This window comes from Mchenga conophoros, linkage group LG19 (genome assembly GCF_057382185.1).
Source record: "Mchenga conophoros isolate Kocher_MC1m ecotype Shallow Benthic linkage group LG19, M_conophoros_male_GT1.1, whole genome shotgun sequence".
Taxonomy (NCBI): Eukaryota; Metazoa; Chordata; class Actinopteri; order Cichliformes; family Cichlidae; genus Mchenga; species Mchenga conophoros.
The window spans coordinates 24040493-24057385 of NC_140544.1; the positions used below are offsets into that span (position 1 = coordinate 24040493).

Genomic DNA, 16893 nt, shown 5'->3' on the forward strand with positions numbered 1-16893 from the left:
CTCTCCTGCTCTGCATCTGGCTGACTCAAATGTTTACTCTGCAATTAAAACACAGCCTATAAAAGGCAATGGGTCGACTGCCAGACACTGACGAGGGGGTCGGAGCTGCAAGGAGAGCGGTTATAAATCGCTTTGATGCCGACCGTAGTCTGAAGGCCCAGATTCCTGAGCTGGAGGATTGGAGCTCAGTGAGTTCATCAGAAGACAGAGCCAGAAACACTGATGATTCATGGCCCTTTACTGCATCTCACTTGGAGAGCGGGTATTGTTCTGCTGCTCTGGAGAGAAAGTAGATGGCTGGCTTTCTGATTCCCCCCCACAAAGTTTTCATTTGATCACCTCACAGAAAGCATGTCTAAAAGCTCCCAGTGTTCCCTTTTCTCTGCAGTTACTGATGATTTATCAGCACTCAACATGTGATGCTTCTGTAATTCAATTAGTTTCTAATACAGTGTAATTAGTGGCTTAGAGACAGTTAAATATAGTTTACAAAAGATAATATGTGATGTGGAATTGGATAATCTAATTAAGATTATTTATTCACTACTGACCTATTTCTTCTTTTTTAGATTTCTTGTCTGGAGTTTTACGTCTTATGCTCTGGTATATTGTTTTCTATTAGATAAAAATAAATATTTGTGAGGAAGTTTTCTTCACAGGCTCAAATTTTACAGCCAAATGTTTCAATGTCAGCAAAGAACAGAGGGATCTGCATTGCTTGGCTAATTTCCACACTTCATATTAATCGACTGGCTGAAATAGTGTTCACTTAAAGAAAATAACAGTATTTATGGCTATCAGTAAAGTGGGATTTTGGAAAAACACATTGGAAAAGTGATGAAACCAAAATTCCCTGTTATTCTGTCCACTTACTCCCATGAATAAAGAACCAAAGATCCCTGGATGCTGCTGCAAGGCTCAGCAGCACGATTGCCATAAAAGGTAGCTTGAGATCTTAACTGCATGTCTAATAACACAACCAGAAACGGATGAATTTCTTATTCCAGAAAGCAAAGCTGTAATAAAACAGCTTGCACATATAGCTCACATTCACACATGACTTATATTTTTAGATGGCGTGATTGTCAAATAAATGTATGAATTTGTCAGACAGCTTTTTAAAACCTGAGCCATTATGTTGGATTTTATGTCTCATATGCTGCATTTAAGATCTAGAATAAGGAAGATGATATATTTGTAGAAGTACATTTTTTTTTTCATTCCTGTTGCTTAAAGCTCCAATCTGTAGCTATATAAAGTAGGCAGAAATACATAATGAAAATCACATAGACACACGATTTTCTTCCATCATGGATTTACTAAAAATATTAAAATACTGTACTATATATAGGGCATATACATTACTGGTATATCTATCAGCACCGCACTTTTACTTTTGAGTTCATTTTGATGCTATTATTTTTACCTTTTTTAATGTCCTGTTTTATTGCATTTTAATTAAGTAATAGTTAAATGTCACGCTAATTATTATTTCTACAACGTCGCATAAAGTATCGGGAGGGAGGCGACTCTCTCTCACACACACAGAGGCACACAAATCATTTGAAAGCTTCGAGTGTTACGTGTGTGAGAGGCGACAAAGGGACCAGTACGCGACCAGAAAAGCTCCCAGTATGAAAGGAAAAGTGGGATTGGAGAAGTGACGGTGACGTTATACTGCTGGAAAGAGAGGGAGGGAGGAAAGGGGAAGGCTGGACTCCATTAAGCCGAAGCCTGCGGGAAAACAGTTTGGGATACTTCACTTCTTCAGCGAGTTCTTCGGGGATTTCTTTCTTCTTTTTTATTCCTTTTACAGACTTTCTACATGATTTAAAGACGGGGGACTTATTCTCTACCGTGTAGACGACTGCTTCAGCGTTTTTTCGTCTTTGTGAAGGTGAGTGTTCAGAGTTAAATGCTGACCTCAAAGCTGTGCCCGTTCTCTGCTGTGAAATACATAAAAAGAAAACCTTTTTCTTTTTCCTCCTACAGCCTGTGCTGCGTTCAATAAAACGTTCAATATTAATAACTTTTCCGGCTAATTTAAGAGGCTTGTCTGCTTTTAGAGACACTTTCTTCTGAACTTACCGCTTTACGGACCGACTCGGTGAATGTGCAACACGGGGCCGGGTAGTTTGTTGTACGAGCTGTGCTTACATAATTTCCCCCTCTCTGCCTATTTGTAAGGCTGCTTTTACCGTTATTTTTAACAGGTGAACCGGCACTTTTGTGTAAATAACCGCTGCCAAAGGCCTCTGGTTAACTTGTAGCCTGGGGACTATAGCCTTTGTTCTGTTTTTTATTGATTGGACGGCTGTTTTGATCTGTCGGACACTCTCCGATCAAGGAATGACAAATTGGCTATACTGTAACTTTTTGGCGGTCCTCCAACAGCAGAGCTCGTCTTCTTCCCAGCGAGAGATGTGGCGCGATGGAAAAACGGTTAATTCCGTCCTGCTTCACTTAATCATTCTCCAAGGGTCAAATGTTCACCACAACTGTCAGAACTACAGCTTTGCCATAAGCGTGGAAGTGTTTTCAAGAAGTAATTAAAAAGTGGCTGAATGGGGGTTAACTATTATACCAACATTCAGATGTTTGTGGCAATCGGTAAATTCTTTAATCACAGAAGGTAACACTTCCCACAGTGACCTTGCACACTCCACTGGAAACACTGTATCCTGGATTTCCCCACAATGTGCACCAATTGTATCTCAAAATACCCCCTGTCCCTTGTAAATGCCTGTGTTGTTCACCCTAATGACATGATAATGTCATAATTGAAAGCACAGTAGGTTTGTGCTTTCAAGAAATGAGCAAGTAACATGTTTTTAGTAAACTACTAAAGTAAATGTACCCATGCTAAGGAAATCAGCCTTCTGTTTGAGGCATCTAACAGGCTTCTTACTCAAGGTCTTGAAAGCATGCATTGGGGGTTGCGACACATGCATTTACTTACAGTGGCCAAAATGCTTCTCTTCACATCAGTGTGACAAAGGTTAGATAAGACCTTTGCCCCCCTCTCTCTTTCAGTCCCTCAAACTTTGGCTCTGTTTGGCAGGATGGCGCTGGATGGGATCCGGATGCCCGATGGCTGCTATGCCGACGGGACGTGGGAGTTGAAGATTCATGTCACCGACCTCTACAGGGACGTGTCGCTGAGGGTCACTGGGGAAATCCACATCGGTGGAGTCATGCTCAAACTGGTGGAGAAGTTAGGTATGCGAGTGTGCTGCTTGCTGGAGTGGTTGTGACTATTTTAATCAGCTAATCTAAAGTGTAATAAACAGGCACCGCGTGGTCTTAACACAAGAAAGCAATCCACAGTCAATAAGCAGATACATAATTAGATGTATTCCTGTTGTAATAAACCTTTCCTTGTGTCATCCTGCCACTGGTGAATTTCTGACGTGTGGCTGATTTGTGTTATCTGTTCATGTTTGCTGGGCAGTAAATACTACTTCTCTTCAAATTAGATGTGAGCATCCACACAGAAACACAGCTCTTCTTGTGAAAGCACAAAGTCTATATGGGCAAAGCTTAAAAGTATGGATTTAGGAATCAGAAGGAAAGTCAGAGGAAGGGGATCAGTTTAGAGTCTGGACACAGTTTGCTATTGTTTTTGAAAATAAAGGGCAGCCTGTTGGTTCGCCTGTGCAAATTGCTTAATGAGAATAAAAGTTGCTTGCAACCAGCTCAAACGGGGCTTAATGTTGCTCTTTGTTACCCTGCAGCATATATGGGTCAGTAACCCAAGGTATAAAATGAACCATACACTGTTTCCCTCCCCCCACTCTTTCATGAACTGTTGTGTAGCTGCAGTTATGCACTTGACAAGTTTGGGTGAAAGTAAGCATAAGAGTCTTCTGTTCCAGCCACTTGAACACAGCCCTGTTTCATGCAGTCTGCAGAAAGGTCAGTAGCGGTGGTGGTTGCAGTGCCATTTGGGAGTGACAGTTTGTTGTGTGTTGACGACGCTTGAATGCTCAGAATTCCTGCAGCGCTCCAAGGTTTTATTCCCTGCCCATGGTACTGTTTTTAGCTCTCCTGTTAGAGCTCCACATAATTGAGGTCTTTGTTCGCTGTGGTCGACTGTGCGGAGTGGCATCTCTGCTAGGAGAGGGAAGTGTTGCTGACGAGCGTGGGACGAGATGAATTCATTGGTCTTTCTGCTCAAGGCATGGCTTTGTCACTTTCTCTGAGTTAACTTTTCTTCACCTTCTTGGCCATGTCGTGTACTGAAAGCACATCAAACATTTGTTGGTGTTTGTGCGTCATTACGTTTCATACATGGGATATGATAGGTTTATATCGTAACATAAAAGGTGTTTTAGGTTAGACCAGTTTTATTACAGTTAAATCATCATGTATCAGAGGCCGCATCAAGGCTGATTGTCTATCTTTTGTTTTCACCATCTCTAATTTCTGTTTTCCTGTTTGTAAGGATGTTGTCATTGATGACTTATTCTTTTATTCTTCTAATCTCCTAAAGAATCCAGTGACTTGAGGTCTTCACGTCCACAACTGAAAATAGTTTTGATTTGTTAAGCTTGATGTTGGCTGTAAAATAGGAGGAGGTGGGTTCACATATTTGTTTGTGCCTTTGTCACATCCCATCAAACAATAAAAAAGTGCTGTAGCTTCAGCCTTGTTTACATTCATAAAATATATTGGAATCTTTTCCATACTGTCATGTTGCAAGCAACCTTTTTGCAGTTAATTTGGCTTACTCAAGTATACTTCAAGGTAGAGCAGAGCTTGTGTAGTAGCATTAAATTGCTTTCTGATGGTTTGATGTTTTTGTGCTTTCTAACATGTTTATGGAGACTGTTGGGACTTTCTTCTATCCCTAAACACGAGTTTGTTTTCCACTGTAATCATTAACCAATAGACAGTATAAGTTATCCACATGACTGCACTTTGCAGGACAGCATGCACTATTATTGTCACACAGAATTTTGGCTGCTTTGAACACGCACTTCTTATCTTAGTTGAAGTTTTGTTACTGTGTTGGTGTACAATATGAATTGTTTGTTCAAATTACATTCTGAGTTTGGGGGAAATGAAAAGCAAGACGTTTTCAGTAACCTGTTTCCATATCTCGCAGCTCTCGGTAGTGAGAGTGCTGCGTACTAAACACCCTTCAAGTGTTGTCGGGTACTCGCTGTTGGATTTGCTGGTGGCTTGGTCGTAGTGGTTATACATAGATGGCATTTCTCACATGGTGCTTTGAGAAAGAACACAGGTGTAAGAGTGTTTGCAAGCAAGGCCTCTGTCTCACACTCCCTCCTCTTTTCGTATTTTGGTCTTTTGCATTTTAAAATGAAGGAACCACCTTTTGACTCAGTTTTTTCAGCTGCTTTCCACAATGATGATAGCACTGTTTTGTTTGCTGTCAGCACCATTTGTTAATATGTGTGATAGGGTATATTTGCACACACAGTACGTATAATAGTTTTATGAGCGTGTTTGTGTGTGTTGTCTGCCTGTTATGCAAAGAACAACAGGCTATACATTTGTTCCTATTAGTAGTATTTGTCCATGTGTTTCCACATGCGAGTATGGTTGTGTGGGTTGGTGGGTGTGTGTCAACCGCATGCATCCTGCTTTCATCATTCAACCCTTCCTCTGTGCTGCAGGTCTCCCATCCACAGTGCAGGCTCAGATGGCCTTCGATAATGGATTAAATAGACAAATGCCAGGAAGGCACTCCGCTATTGATCACAGCAGCGGACACTGCTTCCATTTCCCTGCAAAACTCCAGGAGAGCAGTATTTAAAGCCAGCTGATTAACCAACCCCTCGTCCCTTGCTCTTATAATCCTTTCATCCTGCCATTGTGCTCAATCATTGGCGCTTTCTCTGACTTTGTTGATGTTTTCTAAAAGTGCTGCACTCCTCTCTAAAAGGCAATTCTGCGCCATTTAGGAGGCAAAACAAGTATTGTACAAACAACATTAGGAAGTTGTGCAGCTTTTAGTTTGGGTAAACTGGGGTAAAGTGCATAATCGATTAATGTTTTAGAAGTGGCAGGCCTATACTCTATACAACTTCCTCTCCCTCGCTTTCTACTCTAATTTCTTCTTCTTTGCAGGAAAAAAATATATAGTTTCATCTTTTTCCCGCAAAGAAGAAGAAATTAGAGTAGAAAGCGAGGGAGAGGAAGTTGTATAGAGTATAGGCCTGAACTGTCTCTCCTGTTGCTGTCTGTCCTCATTGTGACGTTAGCTACGCTGCTAAAATTCCATAAAAGTCTTCGACGAAGCAGGAAATGACTCCAAAGGTTTGGCATGCTGCTCTGGTCGCTGCCGTCATTGCTGGAGTCTTTGCTGCCTGCTTCAACCACCTACTGCTCTGTTTCTGTCTTTTCCTTTCTCCATGTTTCGCTCTGACTTCACCCTCTTTTCTCTGTTCCACTTTTTTCAAATATATTTTGATTATTGTGTCTGAATATTCAAAACCATCCACTTCTCTGGCGTAGCAAGGCTTAATAATCAATAGCAAACACAGAGGTACACAGGTTTGTTCATTTACACTGACTGTTAAGTGTTACAAAAATAGAGCTTGCATATTTTTGAGAGTTAATGTGATTGTTTCCGGTGAGTGACCTGCAGTTTTTGGATCCCTCACCACAAACCCACCACAGAAAACCTTTGCTGCATGTCCTCAATGCATTTGTGATGATCACCATGTTCTTTTTTTGTTAAGTGTTGAATTAGGATTGATTTGCAAGTGACTGTAATGTTTGCATTGAACAAATTTGGTTTTCAAGATAATACTTTATTTGGTCAGCTATTTAACTTTGGTGTCTTTAATAAAACTGATCTTGCCGCTGCTGCAGGTTGTGGTGACCAGAAGGCCCTGGTTTAAGACGGTGGTGTCCAGGTTTCATTGGGAAACAGCTGCCGTTTAGCACAGGATGTTGACCTTCCGCTATGGTTTTTCTTTTTTAAATGCACCTTCTCCTGCCTGTGTGCCTTGCATCCTCGCCTTGGGCTGAGGAGAGAGAGATGGGTCTGCAATATCAGTTATAGCTTTCCCGAGGAGAGCGAACACATCTCTCACATCTTTTACTTTTATTACAGTACACAAAGGACAACACTGATAGGTGGTTATAACCACCTGTGTTCTGTTTTCTATCATCGTGACCCGACACACGGTTTAAACAAATTGCTATACTTAATGAGACTCATTGATTGTGGCTGTGGAGCCTTTCGAAAGGTCTGCCCTCATGAAGTGAGAAATGGCCTGGCAGGCTGTGTGTTCATCTTACTGTCTAATCTCTCTGGCAGGAAGTACTTATCCTAAGTGGTGGTCCTGCCCAGGCTAGAGCTTTCCTGTTTCACCGGTAAGATGCTGTGATTGTGTTGCTCTGTACTTAGACTTGCAAATGTGATCATATGCTGGCCATTGGTCAGTATAATTCTATACATACTCTGTGTTGGCCATATATAGAAGTGTTTGGCAGCCCAATTAGGTCTGCTGAGCTACTTCTTTTTTCTTTTTTCCTTTTAATATTCAGCTGATTATACAGCTGAAGTTGATGCAACCAGAATCTCATGAGTGCTAGGTTCAGAGCTTGAGCTATTAGTGGATTAATTTAATAATGATTCATTTAATGCTATCAAGATTATGATTTACCCACTGAAAATGGCTGGTAATCTGATCCCCTTTACAAATGTAGATTTGAAAAGTGCACCATTATCCAGTTGGATTTTAATATCATTGTTTTCCATTGCCTTCTCTCTGTAAGCACTTGTATGAAAGGACTGCTGTTTGTTATGGATGATTTAATTAATTATGTTTGGCATCTGAAACATGCACCGGAACAAAATATTATTGGCTCCTCTGCGACACTGATGCCAGGTTGTTGTTTTTTTTGCCCCCCCTGACCTTTCTGTAGTACAAACAGCACAAAGGATCCAGTGGAAGGAAATGTTAGCGCTCCACATTGTTGTTGTAACACCACACACCTGTGTGTCAATGGAGTAAACTGATCTGGAGTTTTTGTTCTGCTTCTCAGCCCACATTCATTCATTTTAAAGCTGTCCCCACCTCTTTTTTTCCCCTCTGCTCTCCCATTCATAGAGAAAAGTTTTGTTTCAGTGATCAAATCATCTAAAATAAGAGTTTCTTAGCTGCCTCCAGTATTTAGAACTTTCACTTTGGTATGTTTGTTCTCCTGAGAATTTCTCATGATGTTGCAATATAGTTTTTTGCCATCCAAATCACAGGGGCATCAGCGGGCCAGCTTATCACAGTCCTGAAGGCACGTCTGGTAGGTTTCATACATGGAGGACAAATGAGTATTGTGTATCTGTTCCACTGATCTTAGTCCCAGAGTAACTTTGTAATGTCATTATTCCACCGGGTCCCTGAACACTTAATTGCATAAAGCTGTGTTAGGGTGGAGGAGGAGTACCCTCACTGTTTTGCTGTGTTTGGATTATGACACAAATGGATACAAACTATCTGTCTCTAAGGAGTTTTCCTTTAATAGCCCTCTGGCCTTTCCTAATGTATCAAAGCCAGCGCTGTTACACCCTTTTTACTCCTATCAGTAAATTTCATGTTAGGATATCTCATTCAATGTTATAAAAGCCTAGTTCAGCAGCTCTTACACTACCATCTTACGTGTAGGCCTCCATATTGTCTTCTTCATTTATAGTTGAAGCTGCTTGATCTTGTCCTGCAGAGTTGTAAGTTGCTGAGATGAGACTGGGATGTAAAACTGTAAGGCCTTGATTTCACTTCATGTGTCAGCGAGTGCACGAGGGTCTGCTTGGTTTCTGAGTGACCTAAATTTCATCATTAGGCAGTGAGCACGAGGGGTAATATTAAATGGGCTACTTATGTGGCACTTTTCTAAATGAAATTCACCCATTTACACATACACATTCATGCAAGTGCTTTTTCCCTATATGCCTAAACACTTTTAACCTAAAGCCTAGGTTTTACCACATTGCAGCGATAGACATCTAGATACACGACAGACGAGTAGCCATTTGGGTAAGCAGGAATTATACTTTCCACATCCGGGAGTCTGCTAGGGTCCACTTTGGTCCCAGTGGCGTAAATTTTGAAATCAACGAGCTGGGGTTTATGCAGACTTTAATGTGACCATGACTCGTTCGCAGAAAATTTACATTACAATGCTCCAACTATGCATTCTCATCAGGTGGAGGACCTCAAGCGTACGTCAAACAAGTATAACAGCAATGACTACTTGATCATTGTTGTTGTTGCATCTGCAGTGGAGTCTAATCTAGGCGTTATATGTCTTTTGATGTACGCTCGAAGACCACTGCCTGGGGCACATGCGTAGTTTGTGTATTCTAATGTAAATTCTACATGGACGAGTTGGTGTGGTCACAGAAAACAGGCAGGCACAAGGACTGTCTGATGACAAAATTTATGTCTCTGGGACCTGAGTCGATCATGAAGATCTTACAGACACAGATAGTATAATTGCTGCTTAACATTCACACACTTTTATTTCATTGGAGGCAATTTGTGGCTCAATATCGCCCAAGGATTCTTCAACTTTAAGGTTGGCGAAGCCAGGTATTGAACCACCATCCTTCCCATCAGTAGACCTGACCGTGATGCCTGCCAATTATATGCGACTCTGGGGTCTTTTCTATAGATTGTGTAATGGTTCACACGCGCTGCAGGCAGTGTACTTCAAAGAAGTACAATAGGAGTAAGTACTTGGGTGTGCTATTCATGTCTATATATAATCAAAGGTTAACTGAAGCAAAAAAACTATCCTGGCTGAAATCGTATCTGAAATCTTATTTGAACTTGTTATTTTCAACTGAAATCATAACAACAGACGCGGCCAGTTTCCTGTTTGCAGGAGAGACCAGCTTGGTCTGGTTTTAGCTGCTGCTGACAAATGCTGGGGCTCATGAATCTGTGGCTGTTTCATTATAAAAGTATTATTACTGTGATGTGTTCACACCCACGACCCTAAGTGGGGTAAGTTTCCATGGATAGATGGAAAGTCCAAAGTGTTCTGCACCAACACTGGTAAAACATGTTAACAGAGACAAGTTACTGTACTGTTCTTTTAGACAGTGTCACTGCCAATTAAACTTTAAGCCAACGATAAAAAAAGAGTTCAGTAAATGTAAACCTTAATAAAGCTAGCAGCCATGAAAATGCAGGGTAGATCTTTTTCCTTCGGTGATTACAGACCAGTTCTTAAAGGCCACTGTTGTGGTCATTTTCCTCCTTTTTAAAGTAAAACTTGTTATTGTCTAGCAATTTTGGTTGAATGAAAGGGTGTTGACCAAACAACCAACCAGATTACCTCTGTACCTTGTACACAAGCGTTCAAGTATATACCAGCCTAATGTGAAAACCCAGAGGGCCTGTTTATGCTTGAAAAGATGTAGTTTGTAGCATGTGATGTAGGTGGGAAGACAAAAGACTAAAGACCTTTAAAGGCGTGGTGAAACCGTCATGAAGATGACGTCAGTAATGGTATAGTTTCGAGTGTTGTTGTGTAAATAGGAGTCTTCTAGGCTGGGTGTGTGTGTTGGGGGGATTTATAAATTCCAAAATACATCAGAATGCACTTAAATGGTTTTTGGGCACTGTGTGTATTGCATATTTCTTTCCTTTGATAAATGGCATGTTTGAGGTATTGGAAGAATTCTGTGTTACGTAACAAGAGGCTGAAGTAATCTCAGCTAATTTAACTTAGCCTGTCAATGGAAAGCACTGCAGTTTTAACAGTGTTGCTTTGTGAATAGCAAAGGGATTAACACTGCATGTTTGTCTTATTAACTTTACACTTTTCTTAGTTGTGTATCACATGGAACATGTGCATCGTGTGGCTGTCTTCTGATGTGTAGTGATTAACACTGTTTACAACTCCATACATTGTCTTTAACACCAGCTGCTGAATTCATTGTATCGCTTTGATCTTTAAATACAATCCACCGTGACTTTGTCTGATGCCCTGCATACAGATACTGTCATCACCTCTCTTTTTAACCTGTTGTGCACATGTTGGCTATCTGATGTTGATGCTATCCAGCGTGACCGTACGAGCTACAAAGAACCTAAAAGCCATTTGCTGTAACTCTATTTTAGTGCATTGCAGTTGTTGGCTGTATCTTTGCTTGTCAATACCAACCTTCACCCTGCTTTAGATGTGGAATATATTTAGAAGGGCTTTCTCTTTGTACAGGGGGAGAAAGTGTGGGTGTGTGTGTGAGATATAAGGCTGACGAACCTGCTGCACTGTCTTTGTTGTGTATGAAAACAAATTGTCACCCTGCACCACTTCCCCGTGGCGTCAGCCAGAAGTCACCAAGGAAACTGCATGACCGAGCTAATTTTTATCAGCAGCTTAAAAAAAAAAAGATACAATCTTGCACTGCGTGGCTTTGGATATCACTGACAGCTAACAGATTTGTTGTGATAGCCACAATCATTTTGTTCTTTGCTAACACAAGAAATAGTCTAGAGCTGTAACCATGTCTTCTCTTAAATCATCTCCATCAGTGAAGCTAGAAATGAGCCTGGATTTTGCTTTAGGCAACAGCTGACTGTCACTGTGCTGGTTGAAACCCAATAAAGAGAGGGCATGAGTCACTGAGTCCACAGAGACCACATCTAAGAATGACTTGTGTGGTTTTTTTGTTGTTGTTGTTGGCGTCCCATCTACTGTAGAGCTGCAACAATTAGGTAATAGGTTGTTCATCTAGTGATCAATAGAAAAATAATCAGCTATTTTCAGATCATTTATGTTTTTAAAATTCCGTCCTTTGTGGGCTTTTCCTGCTCTTTTCAGTCTTATTTGTTGGTAAATTGGTTTGTTAATGGAAGAAAATTGGCCGTTTCATCATTTCAGGTTGAGCTTCAAGAAACTGAGAGAGACACTTTGTGACATTTTAAAGACTAGCTGATTAGTTCAGAAAATAAATATAACTGTTAGCTGAAAACATGGTCACATGATTGCAGAACTGCTGGTTGTTTTTTTTGTCGTCATTCTGTACATTTTAGAAATATAGAAGCATTATTCCAATTGAGAATTGGTTTCCATTGATCAGATAAGATTTATTTATGAGCTTATGACATTGTTCTGCAACAGATGCAAACATGAATGTTTTAGTTTTTGGAGGCATGAGGACAATCGAAGATGTTTCTGTATATTTAGTGTTTTTCACAGATAGACCTTCATTTTGAAATTCCTCTTCCTGATGCTTCCTATCACTTGTCCTCTCACATTGTGTCCCTAGACAGAGCTCCTCCCCGTCCTCTGCTCATCCTCTTCCACTCCTCCTTTCCATGACCTTTCTCTCATTCCCTTTTTCTCATGCTTTTCTCTGTTGTCCCGTCCTCTCCCCCTCACAGACGGGCTCTCTACACACAGTCACTTAATATAAACTGCACCGATGCTGACTAAAAGAAAATGGATGAAGAGGCAGGATGTAGAAGGGAGTGGCAGTTCAAGCCCTTTAGAGTACAATTTTAGCATTGTCTGTCTGTTGTCTTTTTTGCTAAATGCCTTCTAAAACAATGGCATTATTAATCCGTCCTCTTCTTTTTCTAAACCAGTAATTCTGGTTGTGGTATCTGGTGCACAAAGCAGAGGAAGTGGTCTTGGTTGAAAGCTGCGGCAGTAAGGGTGACGAATGGGGAAAGAAGTTGGTTGGGCACAATTTATGAATTAATTTCGCTTGTTAAATCATGAACACGCACATAACACAAGGAGCTAATTTAGTTAGTGCATGCATAAGAAGACCACCCTCCCCTAGACTAATACCCACACCTCCTCACACATACTCTGTATCATCTGTCATATCCTGCAGAGGTCATAAAACACGGTTTTCCCATTCTCTTTCCCCTCCTCATGTCATTCAAGCTGTACACATGCGCACGTGCGCGCACACACACACACACACACACACACACACACACACACACACACACACACACACACATCATTCTGTTAAGGCGCTGTGGGTCCACATTTAATGCAGCCAATTACTTAGGCCCCCCATTCCTCTGGCTGCTGTATTACGTCAGGCTTGGCAGACTGCATTTTTAGCTGGTAGATGCCATTGGCCCTCCCTCTATCTGTGGATTGAGTTACCATGTTACAGCTTTAAGAGTCCAATGGAGGCCTGCCCGAGCTGCCCTTATCCAATCACGACACATCGACCCACTGCGTAATGATACAAGCAACGAGACGGTAAAGTCGTGTCCAGGAAGGTTTTGGCATAAGATGGCAACAAAGAAACAGAAGCAGGGGCCGTAGAGAGCTTCTTGAGGGTAGCTGAGACCAGCCAAAAAGTGCACTCATGTCTTGCCACAGATTGTATGGTGGTCATGCATGCCGAGTATAAGGATATTTCTATAGAATGTGGTCTGTGGTGAAGACCTGAGTGCCAAACGTTAATGCTAGTTGTTCTGCAGGGCTCCCAGACACCAGAAATTACAAGGTTGAAAGAGGAAAAACTGTGAGCAGAGTTATGAAAATACATTCAGGATTATTTTCAGATTTTCTCTCTGTGCTCCCTCTCATTATTTCAGCCTTTAATAGCTGTAGAAGACTTAAGGGAGCAGTTTCTCTAAAGGTAGCATATGAAGTTGTTATCTGCACAGCTGAGGCATCAGAACTGCTTGATGACAGCTAGACCCCATGCTGCTAAAGCAACTCTCACAGGGCTTCAGAAAGCCTGGAATGTTTTCACTCAAGTACCAAGTGTTTGCCCACTGGAGTAAACAGTGCCAACAGCCTGACAAACAACCCCTCCCCAGGAGAATTCACAGAGCCCTAGGCTTTCACAATGCCATCTGCATTGACATGCTGGTGGCCACTCTTTTCCTTAAACTAGTTCTCCCCATCTCTTGTAATCCTTTCCTCAGCCCAGTTTGCTTTACTCGCATCTCAGCAGTCTTGCTTCCTTGGTCTAAGGAGAGACAATCTGTTGTTTCACTTCCTCACCCACTAATCCCATTCATTCAGCTTTTAGGCAGAGTCCGCAGGAGTGTGTCAACAGTGTGTATAGATGCCTGTATGTAAAGGTCGTGGAAAACAACAGCAGCACATGGAAACAAAAGCCCACCATGGTGGCACCAAACTGTTTGACTGACAGAGAAGGTCGCAAAGAGAAACATTCAAGATCATCTTTGCAGTCTTTCACTTTGATGTACTTTTCAATTTATAGAATGAATTACCAGCAAACATCAACATTATAAAGGGAAAATGGATGTGAGGTTTTGCGCTGTTCTGTGTGTAACTGCTGCTTGCTCACAGTGTACTTGAAGGTAATTGCAATCCATTATGGCTCCAGTTTGTGCATTATTACCTGTGTCCTTCCTCGTGTCATAACAGCAGAAGATGTAATGAGCTGACGACGTATTCTCTCCTGTGCTACCAGCCTTGAATGCAAACTAGGTCGGTGTCCTTAATGAGGAAGAAAGCACATATTTTTTTCCATTAATGTACAGACTCGATAATTCATTGAATTAGAGTTAGTTGAGATTAAATAGCACAATTGGAAGCTTCATAGGGGTATTTTGTGGTAAAACCTTTCCCTTAGTCTGCATATGTAAACTTTACTGAGCTTTTGTATTTTCTAACTGAAACCTGAATCATGATGTGCCAATATACTGTATTTGCACTATATTCCTGTGATCTGACTATTGGTTTCTTATCTTTGTAGGGATATCAAACGTCTGTCTGACAATAGGTTGTTGACGAGCATACAGACCTTTTTCAAACACCCTCACTGACCCCGCAGTATCAGTATCGAATGATTTGATTAAACGGTGACTGAGCAAACTGACGTCTCTGTCTGGGCAATGACTCACTAAGAGCATAGAGAGACTCAGAGTGAGACTGAGAATAAGCTGGAGAAACAGTGAAGAGGTATGTGGGTGGAGGAAATGAGACCGATCTGGGAAATGCCTTCCTGAAATAATGTCGGGATAATGACATCACTACTCGGGGGACATCTGAAAGTAGTCAAAAAAAACCTTCAGGCTTATTCACGTCATCTCAACTATCAGTCTGCTAACAAGACTGTTAAATTTTACTCTTGATCATAAAGGAACACGTGCACAGTGTGGGGTACATAAATAGCCGGTTGGTATTTTAAACACCGTGTAAAGTTATGAGCCTTTGAGCTAACCGCTTAACTTGCGTGGCTAATTTGTGAATGTATCCCAGTCACTGATGAATCGCATTAATACATGAGAACAATGGTTTTAACAGAGCTACCACTATGTCTGTGAATATTCGGTTTTGCTCACCACTTTGATTTGCAATTCAAATAGAGCTTCAGCACATTGCTGAGCTGCTCACATACCGACGAGAACCAGGTGATCTGCAAAACAGATGCTTTGAGTTCCCTCAAATCCCTGTGGTTTTCACCTTCCCCTTGAAGTGAGACACATACACCATGAGACTACAGGTCAGTCGCTATTGTTGGTGATCCCCTGCAGAGCAAAAGCCTGGAAGCAATGCAGGGTTTTGGGTGCCTTGCGTCTGCTTTAAAGGGATCACGGTGTGACTCTGGAACAAAGAGGGCGGTATGAACCTGATATTCCCTCAGCGTCACACAAACAGCCACGTCTTTCACACATTCAGTCTTTTCCCCCCCTCCTCTGTCTTTGACTTCACCGTCTCTGCAATAATGTGCTGGTGCCCCTTTTCAATCAAGTGTGACCTCCAGCTGGGAGGGGATATACTTGGTTGGGTTATCAGTAGAGTGTTATACAGTGTTCTACCATACAGCAATATCAATGCTCCGTTCTTTGCTTAGTTTTCTTTGCAGCTTTTCAGTTTACATATTGATCACTGTAACTTCTCCATCTTTTTCTGCCTTCTCTTAGATGTAAAGAGGGACTGGTCGGACCATGCTCTCTGGTGGGAGAAGAAGAAGACATGGCTGTTAAAAACCCACTGGACGTTGGATAAGTACGGCATCCAAGCTGACGCCAGGCTGCTCTTTACGCCGCAGCACAAACTGCTACGGCTCCAGCTCCCCAACATGAAGCACATGAAAGTCAAGGTCAACTTCTCTGACCGGGTCTTCAAGGCCGTGTCGGACATCTGCAAAACTTTCAGTGAGTGAACGATCGACTCCTTTTCAGAGGAATAGAATGAACAGTTTTATTTTAAGTGGACATGTGAAAAGTTCTCTTGAAGCCAGTGTGAGATGAGGTGTTGTTGGCAAGTAGTTATGTATTTGAAATTGTTTCACTTGCAAAATGGGGCATGCAGTTTACTTATGCACACCCTGTTTAACTGGAAACTTCCTGTGGTGATAGTATTTTTGGAAAAGGTCTAAAATGCTCGACATCAAACATAGCTAATCATGCCCTTCCTCCCTCTTTGTTTTTATCCCTGGCAATTTGTTGTGTTTATTAAACACAGTCTAAGCTCACAGAGCCAAAGTGGTGTCTCCTGACTTTCAGCCCAATCTAAAGTCATGTCCTTGAAACCTGGGCTCCAATCAGTCTCACAATAATGTTTCGTAAACAGAGATTATTTATCTGTCTCAGAAACAAAGGTGTGCAACAAGGTACACAGAAATGACTCCTACTGTTGGTCACAGTCTCCTTCTTATAACATCAGTTCTAATTTAAGTGTCCTCCATGGCGTAACTAATGCCTAAAGGTCACACGCACACACTATAGATATTTGCTGATCTGCCAAAGATGACTGAGGTCACATGCTGGACTCCAACAACCCCTGACCTACTAACATCCACTTTTCTTCAGCTCAGATCTCAATCCTTGCCCCTTGCCTCTGCCTCTCAATCACTATCTACAGTACAGTTTGAAGGTTTGAAAAAACTCCCACGCACGTGTATCCTTAGACAGGATCATAACACACCTGTTGTGTCCTGGTCACTGAACTGTGTTC

The 16893-nt window shown here is 41.6% G+C and overlaps 1 protein-coding gene across 4 annotated transcripts in view; it reads left to right on the forward strand.

Moving 5' to 3' along the window:
- Positions 1 to 1675: 1675 nt before the first annotated feature.
- fermt2 (FERM domain containing kindlin 2) overlaps positions 1676 to 16893 on the forward strand; it is a 36859-nt gene continuing 21641 nt past the window's right edge. For 2 of the 4 annotated variants that reach the window (XM_085256738.1, XM_085256740.1), the window contains exons 1-3: positions 1676 to 1897; positions 3062 to 3219; positions 15858 to 16091. In XM_085256738.1, coding sequence (XP_085112864.1) covers positions 3063 to 3219; positions 15858 to 16091 — 391 coding nt within the window. In that variant the 5' untranslated portion in view covers positions 1676 to 1897; position 3062. The remainder of the gene's footprint in view (positions 1898 to 3061; positions 3220 to 15857; positions 16092 to 16893) is intronic. The other 2 variants (XM_085256741.1, XM_085256742.1) reach the window with 1 other exon arrangement.